The 8,706-nt window shown below is 47.6% G+C and overlaps 1 protein-coding gene across 1 annotated transcript; it reads right to left on the reverse strand.

The window, feature by feature from the left end:
• Positions 1-269: 269 nt before the first annotated feature.
• Positions 270-8,489, reverse strand: PSTK (phosphoseryl-tRNA kinase). The gene is made up of 6 exons (XM_073354143.1): positions 8,175-8,489; positions 5,120-5,411; positions 4,616-4,814; positions 2,145-2,220; positions 1,481-1,574; positions 270-1,223 (listed from the first exon to the last, which is right to left on the reverse strand). Exons 1-6 carry the CDS (start codon positions 8,388-8,390, stop codon positions 1,024-1,026), a joined length of 1,077 nt encoding a protein of 358 aa, XP_073210244.1. The 5' UTR covers positions 8,391-8,489; the 3' UTR covers positions 270-1,023.
• Positions 8,490-8,706: the final 217 nt, after the last annotated feature.

Genomic DNA, 8,706 nt, shown 5'->3' on the forward strand with positions numbered 1-8,706 from the left:
CAGACACTGTCTGTTTTTCAGGGAGCGAGAGAATACCATTTTTCTCTCCACACAGTGCAAGTGTCAAGTCTAGAAGATGCATTGCTGCAGGTTTGATTTGATCTCTGTTGCCAAATATTGCAGAGTAGAGAGCATGCAAATGTGATACACATTGACCGTGTGTTACTTAGAAAGAAAGGCCCAGCAGGTGCAATCAGTTATCCACATTACTATAACAAACAACAGCCGTGGAAGACAAAAGTCAAAGTGTACAACAAAGATATCCTAATACAATCTCTTTATTAATATTACCTAGCATCATACAGTTAATGTAATACTGTGTGTACTGACTATTAAATAAGACAATTTATAATTTCCTATAATTTTTTACAGATGCTATGATTCACGCTATTATTATGCAGGATGATGACGGTCCCAATAGGAACGATGACTTTGATAATATAGGACGATGTTAATTACTGAGCGCAAACAACATTTGAGACCAGATCTTTTCTACTTATGTACATCATTGTTGCCTAGCTATAAATACTTTGGAAGAACAAAGGATTGGGAGGAAGATTTGAGCTTCTATTATTTGTTCTATGGAAAAAGGGTAAGTGACATTGAAAAAAAGAAAAACTGGGATAATATGAGATGAGAAAGGAACAGAGAGATGGATACATGGAAAATCTAGGAAATACAGAAGCAAGGACGAAGAACATTAAGGATGGAGGAGCCACGGAAGGAGTTCAAAGATTTGCACTAAAGATGTTTTAAGAGACACAGATTAGAATTCAGGGGACTACAGCTCCAAAATCTCTTTCATCTTCAAAACTCATTTCTTCCTATTGTTGGCCTGGTCTTAAAAATGAAACACCTGAGTTGTTAATGTTTTTTTGGTTTCATAACATTGTGACAGAAATGAATTTATAAATTAACATCAACCTTCACACATGGCAGCAGTGGCTTCCTCAGATAACTTATTCAGCAGACGGCAAACACTATCACGTTTCTGGCATTCCTTACACTGAAAACACAGTGTGCTCATTTAAAAAAACCCCTCATCGCTACATTGTCAGTCACTTGTTGGAATGAAGTAATGACATTTGTAACAAATTCACCGCTTGGCAGACAAAATTGATTTTTTTGATGATTCCCTTGTCGTAAATCTTCCAAAAACTCTGCTTTAAGCTTATTAAGTTCTTCTGCCAGAATCTTCATCTCACTTGGAAGAATATTTTTATCTAAAAGAAAAATAAAACTATAGTTTTATCTTCACATGCCTGCTAAGTTTCAAAGAACTAGGCCTGGGTCCTGTGAACACTAACTTTAGTGGGACTTCTCATGAGAATAAAGTTTCACACGAGTTTTACTTGCAGGACCCTAGGGTCTAATCTTATACTATTTCAGTGTACGGGTATTTCACAGTTTCAGCCTTATGTTAGTTACCAGTTGAGCTATATACCCGTGGAGAATGACAGTTAGAATATGCCATGCATACCTTTCACATCCTTCATTGTTTGAGAGACAATTCGTCTGAAAGCCTGATCAGCTTGGTGGAGAATACTAGCTGCACAAATGGCTCTGTCTGTTTCCTATCCAAGATCAAGAGAAAGTTATATTTAAGAGTAGAAATGCATCCAAAAATGTTCAGTTTCTTTAGAATTTCACCCGCTTCTGTGTGTCCCTCTCCTACTGTATGTAAGTAAGTATTCATGATTCAGGGGCAGATTACAGCATTTAGCCACAGTTTTGTGTTGGGAGTAGCATGGAAAATGCACCATGGCATTACCTCATGGCGTGTCTCTGCTTTTCCCCGGTACAACTATCTGTACCACCCCTTTAAGGGGGACAGCATACGATTTCCCTCCCAATGCAGTCAGTCAGTTGTGGGAGGCATTATCTTAACTACTGTAGAACATATTCAAAGCTTGTTAAAATGCAGTCCAGATGACTTAATTAAGAATTTGTGGCACAGTCACTATTTTTCATAGCGAAAACTCATTCTGTACACAGTCTTTTTCCTCTGTGCTTTTGCAAGCAAGAACTGTGGAGGGAATTTCTCATTTTTAGACACCAAGGTGAACAGCATAACTAAAAATGTGCAATTAAGTCTTTCAATATAATCTGCAGGAGGGTATTTGTTTAAAGACAATTAGTACTACCTTTTGCTCAGTATTTTCCTCAATTTGTTTCACTGGATTTTCCAAAGCAGTAACCAACAAATTAATCACCTGCAAACTAAAAAACAATGTTATTGACACCTTTTCTCTCATTTTGTAAAATCAACATATAATGGCACAAAAAACCCAAACAGCTGATTCTCAGTTAAGGTTGCAAAGTAAATAATGTAAATCTTAGACAAGACAAGGGGGCAAGAAGAACATCACAACAACAAAAAATACACATTACAAATTATGGAAACTATCACAACTATCACTTAAAGTAAATTACATAAATATGTTATTACTATTACAGTTCCAAAATTCAGTTAATGGCAGTACTGACATTTGAAAACTCACCATACTTATTCCTAACAACAGTCTTAACTCTAGCCCAAAATACTGACTTACAAACTTTTTCAAAATGCACACAATGAATTGTATAATTTGCCAGGGTAAAGAGGTTTTGACATATTAAATTGTATAAATCAGGTTTTGATACTTAAAGTTGTACGTCAGTTTTTGACATTTTATTTTATAAAATTTTCTGGAATAAATAATTTATGATTAGTTGAGATAATATCTTTGTTCTTTATATCTATGTAAATGATCCTATCCAAGAGATATTGTTTAAATCTATATCTATCTAAAGTTTCAAGTGTTTAACTTTATTTGACTTCAGTGAAACTTCTCACATGGATACATTTATTCACATGCATAAGTGTTGGCAAGGTCAGTCACAAATCTGTACCATAATTAGGGCCCTACCAAATTCACAGCCATGAAAAACGTGTCATGGACCATGAAATCTGGTCTCCCACCGTGAAATCTGGTCTTTTGTGTGCTTTTATCCTACACTCTACAGATTTCACAGGGGAGACCAGCGTTTCTCAAATTGGGGGTCCTGACTCAACAGGGAGTTGCTGCAGGGAGGCCACAGGTCATTTTAGGAGAGTTGTGGAACTGCCACCCTTCTGTCTGCGCTGCCTTCAGAGCTGGGGAGCTGGAGAGCAGCAGCTGTTGGCCAGGTGCCCAGCTCCAAAGGCAGCGCCCCGCCAGCAGCAGCACAGAAGTAAGGGAGGCCATGGGCAGCAGATGACCCGGCCATTGGGGGAGGCTAGCCCTCGGCCCCTCGCCTTGTGCCTGAGCCCCCTCTTTTCCTCCTCCCTGTCTGCCCCCTCCCCCACAGGAGCCCAGAGCCCCAGGTGGTGCAGCCACAGTGCCCTCAGCCCTGGTGCCCCAGGTGGCCGCTCCCAGCCCCAGCTGGCCACCCCCAGCCCTGAGTGGCCTGGCAGCTCAGCCAAAGCACCCCCAGCCCTGGGCCAGGTAGGTAGCGTGGCCCCAGCGCCAGCTGCCCCGAGTCCCTGTGGGAAATAGGCCGGCCAGCCCCAGCCAGCCAGGGTCAGGGCAGAGTGTGGGGAGGGGATCTGGGGGCAGAGCGTGGGCTGTTGTGGGAGGCACAGCCTCCCCCTGCGTACGATACCCGACGCCCACATGGGTGGCAATACCATACCATGCCACCCTTACTTCTGTGCTGGCAGTGGCTCTGCCTTCAGAGCTGGGCTGCTCTTCAGCTGCCCTTCTCTGAAGGCAGCACCTCCAGCAGCAGCAGTGCAGAAGTAAGGGTAGCAGTACTGCAATCCCCCCTACTTAACATTGCAACCTAATCAAAACTCCCTTTTGGGTCAGGATCCCTACAAGTACAACACCCTGAAATTTCAGATTTAAATAGCTGAAATCATGAAATTTACAATTTTTAAAATCCCATGACCATGAAATTGACCAAAATGGACTGTGAAGTTGGTAGGGCCCTAACCACAATAAGAAGTTATGTAATTTTGGTTATGATGATCATTGCTTTTCATCCCCAAAAAAGAGATTGAAACCCTGTTTCAACTGAAAATCTCAACATGACCTCAACTATGGCGCCATCAGTGTCTGTCCAGAGCTTTGTGGAGAAAAAATATCTTAAAGGATTGTGATTTGGGAAAATTAATAAGAATCAATTAACATGAATAATTTTGTAAGGAAAAGGACACCATCTTATTCCTTTCACTTTTGTTTGTAACACTATCCCCACTGTAGAAATCTGCAGAGAATTACAATTGTTTTAAAAATATTAAAATCTAGCTGTGCTCTTAATAAAGGCGTTTTAGCATCTTCATTAGAAAGCTGTTTTCCCAAAAATATAAACAAAAACAAAGCTTAAGAAGACTGTGCAGAAGCATTTTTTGCATGCATGTGTAGAACCTTGTTAAAAATAGGCACAAGCATCCTTTTAAGCCTGCTGTAGAACCACTATTGGCTCAAGTTTTAAAATATTTTCTATGTGCATTTATATTAATTCCCTGGCTTCCAGAAATAGCTCTACAGAGTGTGTACAACATACTGCACATACGTAGTGCATGAAAATTGCTATTTGCCTCTCTATGAAAGCAAAGTATATAAAGGAGAACTTTAATATCACAACATACTTATCTTCTGAAGTGCATTCGACACTTTTCAGAATTAGGCTATTTTGTTCCCACGTGTTTTTCTCAGGATTTGGTACTTCTATTTTTCTTGCCATTAGACATATGGTCTCATCAGGTAATGGCTGACTTCTCAGACAATTCCTCTGTAAACAGGACTCAAGTGGACAGTCTAAAAATAACTGGCAGAAGCCCAGTGAATCTAAAAGAATTTCACAAAATATTTGCTTTGAAGAAAATAGTAATTTTAAACTGCTAAAGTAATGCTTTCTGAAAACTATGTGTGTGAGAAATAGAAAAATTTTACCTAAACTAGAAGTTGCCTATAAGGCAGAGAAACTAGTCCGAGCTTGTGCTTTATTTTTAAATATTTTAGCAATTTAAAATTTATTTTACCATTAAATAACTTCCAAAATGGACTAAGCAGTTAAAGTTCACTGAATCTGCAGAATAATTATTTTGCTATAAAACCTGGAATTAATGCATGTAAAGGACAAAAAAAATTACATTTGCGAGCTAGCTGGTACACTTCATATCTCATGCTTTGATAATAAAAGTTGTCATCCAAAACAAAATACAATGGTCTGGAAGTGGTCGTATTTATTACGTAATGACAAGATTTGGCATCATGTATTTCTGAAGATATTAATCCTTGTTCTTTGAAACAGGAAACAAAACTTTTCCATGTTGCTTCAGTTCTGTTTGTTGGAGCACATAAATGATCTCCATTAATAAGAGCATGTAAGAAGTGTTCAAGGTACTTTAACAGTTCATGTCGGTACAATTTCCAGCAAGACAGCTATGAAAAAAACAAAGTATTTCACATTTAATATTAACGTTTAATTTAACAAATACTAACTCCCGCCCCCTACGCTTCTCATGTTCCTTCCAGTTCTCCCTTATGACGGTTCTTGTGACTCCTTTCTTCTTCAGCCTTCCACTTTCTTTCATGCTGCCTACTACCCACACCATAGCCTTCCAATTCCATATAAGTCTATCACTTTTCCTCCCCGATGGCCACCTTTGTGGCAAAAGCCCTTATTTAGCACATGTTTAATATCAGGCATGTTCAACATGTTAAACACATGTTTAACATCAGGCATATGCTAACATGTGTTTGCTTAATAATGATTTAAGCATGTGCTTAATTGCATTGCTGAATCAATGCCCAAAGGTTGATCGCCTCACACATTTTTATGTCTTTGTGCTTGAACGGTGTGCAGTTGTCAGGTGTTATATCTATTTCAGTTTGGATACAAGCTCTTCAGCCAGAGAACTTGGGACCATACCTACATGGCAACATTTTCATGTACTTCAAAGGAAGGAGGCCTCTTGTTGCTGTCTTTAATTCACTCATTATTAACATATGGCAGCAGATTTAACACTGGCTCATACCTCAATATTTAGACTCCAGAGTGAGGTTTGGGTAGAATTTTGACATTACCACTGAATTTCTTTGCTCTTGTGTTTAGGAAATAAACACTTAGCTAAAATGAGAGCTGCTAGGCAGGGACAATTGTGGTCCCTCTGTGTCTAAAGTAATTGATTATCGTCCCCTCCCATAGCAGTTGGGGTCTGGGTGTACTCTGCAGGGAAAGGCAGAAAGAGAGGCAAAACAGAGTGGAAATGCGAGAAATGGTCAGAAGTGAAGAGCTGAACAAAGAGATGGTATTGGGCTGCAGGGCCTGTGCCACGTGCTCACAATGTCCTTTGATCTCAACATAAATTGCATATGCTCGGCCTCTCTCAGGATTTGGCCTTTGCTGGGGGAGGGTAGGACCACTTTTAAAGCTCTGCCGTTGGGTCACCTTCCCCACTAGCTTTCCCCAGAAGAAACCCCCCCTAGTTGAGGCAGAAATTCCCAGGCTCAGCTGTGGGATGGGAACAGACACAATGGCCTCGTGCGTGTGTCACCCACGTTGAGCTCAGAGGTATCAGGAAGAACAAGTGGCCTTCTGAGGAAGAAGAGGGGGAGTGCCCACAAAGTGGCACTTGTGGGTTGAAAATAACACTGCCTTAGACAGTACAGAAGGAGCAGTCCCTGGGATACAGTCTGCATTTGGGGGAAGACGAGGAGGGACCATATAGGGAGGCAACCCTGCCCTCAGCACTGGGGAGGGGCGGGTCAGCTCCGCCCTCAGCACTGGGGAAGGGTAGTGCCCGGCCACGGTGGGGTCAGCTCCGCCCTCAGCACTGGGGAGGGGGGGGGTCAGCTCCGCCCTCAGCACTGGGGGGGGGCAGTGCCCGGTCACGAGGCGGGGTCAGCTCCGCCCTCAGCACTGGGGAGGGGCGGGTCAGCTCCGCCCTCAGCACTGGGGAAGGGTAGTGCCCGGCCACGGTGGGGTCAGCTCCGCCCTCAGCACTGGGGAGGGGAGGGTCAGCTCCGCCCTCAGCACTGGGGGGGGGCAGTGCCCGGCCACGAGGCGGGGTCAGCTCCGCCCTCAGCACTGGGGAGGGGCGGGTCAGCTCCGCCCTCAGCACTGGGGAGGGGCAGTGCCCGGCCACGAGGCGGGGTCAGCTCCGCCCTCAGCACTGGGGAGGGGCGGGTCAGCTCCGCCCTCAGCACTGGGGAAGGGTAGTGCCCGGCCACGGTGGGGTCAGCTCCGCCCTCAGCACTGGGGAGGGGGGGGTCAGCTCCGCCCTCAGCACTGGGGAGGGGCAGTGCCCGGCCACGAGGCGGGGTCAGCTCCGCCCTCAGCACTGGGGAGGGGCGGGTCAGCTCCGCCCTCAGCACTGGGGAAGGGTAGTGCCCGGTCACGAGGCGGGGTCAGCTCCGCCCTCAGCACTGGGGGGGGGCAGCTCCGCCCTCAGCACTGGGGGGCGGGCAGTGCCCGGCCACGAGGCGGGGTCAGCTCTGCCCTCAGCACTGGGGGGGCGGGTCAGCTCCGCCCTCAGCACTGGGGGGGGGGGGGGCAGTGCCCGGTCACGAGGCGGGGTCAGCTCTGCCCTCAGCACTGGGGGGGGGTCAGCTCCGCCCTCAACACTGGGGGGGGCAGTGCCCGGTCACGAGGCGGGGTCAGCTCCGCCCTCAGCACTGGGGGGGCAGTACCCGGTCACGAGGCGGGGTCAGCTCCGCCCTCAGCACTGGGGGGGGCAGTGCCCGGCCACGGTGGGGTCAGCTCTGCCCTCAGCACTGGGGAGGGGCAGTGCCCGGCCACGAGGCACTGGGGGGGCGGGTCAGCTCCGCCCTCAGCACTGGGGGGGCGGGTCAGCTCCGCCCTCAGCACTGGGGGGGCGGGTCAGCTCCGCCCTCAGCACTGGGGGGGGGGCAGTGCCCGGCCACGAGGCGGGGTCAGCTCTGCCCTCACACTGGGGAGGGGCGGGTCAGCTCCGCCCTCAGCAGTGGGGAGGGGCAGTGCCTGGGACACAGCCCGCCCTGAGTGGAGCAAGGCCAGCGCACGTGCCGCCACTCGCTCAAGCCCGAGGAGGGGCGTGGCAGGCAACTGCCCGCGGCCAGCGCAGTTAGCACTGAAAAGGTTCCAGGGCTGCGCAGAGCAGCGCTGGCCAATAAAGGGGAGGTCAATCTACGCTAACCAATAGGAAGGGCAAAATCTGTACTGACCAATGGGTGTTGTTCTACGAGCCCCACTTCTGTCTCTGGTTGGCTGAAGGCCTCCTGCGGAATGAGGTCATCGTAGGTCAGGAGGGCGCAGTCGCAGCCTGGATCCCCGCGGCGTTGCAGGCTGTGTTTCAGCGCCCGCGCCAGAGTGGACTTGCCCGCTGCCGGCAGCCCGCACAAGATGCACACGCCCAGCCGCCGGGTCCCGGCAGCCTCCATCGGGGCGGGGCAACTGACAGCGAGCGGCTCCGTGTCGGGAGGCGAAGACTCGGAGTGGCGCGCGGCCCCTTGCGCGTGCCGTTGTCAGCGCCTGGCATGCCGCCCTTTCAAAAACACGCATGCGCGCTTGCAAGTGTGTTGCCTAGATGCGCACGCGCAGTGTCGCCAGTTTCCCATCCCATGGGCCGGCGTTGGGCCCATCGTCATGCCCGCGCAGACATTCGGGAGGCCGCTGCGCCTGTGCGGGGTTCTCGTCCCTCTGCTCCCCGTTCAAGGCCGTGGGGAAGAACGGGGGTGAAACGCCCCCGCCTGGGGG

This window comes from Lepidochelys kempii, chromosome 7 (assembly GCF_965140265.1).
Source record: "Lepidochelys kempii isolate rLepKem1 chromosome 7, rLepKem1.hap2, whole genome shotgun sequence".
NCBI lineage: Eukaryota > Metazoa > Chordata > Testudines > Cheloniidae > Lepidochelys > Lepidochelys kempii.

Coding starts and splice junctions, on each gene's coding strand:
- PSTK (XM_073354143.1), bottom strand. CDS start 8,390: ATGGAGGCTGCCGGGACCCGGCGGCTGGGCGTGTGCATCTTGTGCGGG. Junction 4,815..5,119: donor GTACCAGCTAGCTCGCAAAT/GTAATTTTTTTT, acceptor AAATTCTTTTAG/ATTCACTGGGCTTCTGCCAG. Junction 1,575..2,144: donor AGGAAAATACTGAGCAAAAG/GTAGTACTAATT, acceptor GATCTTGGATAG/GAAACAGACAGAGCCATTTG.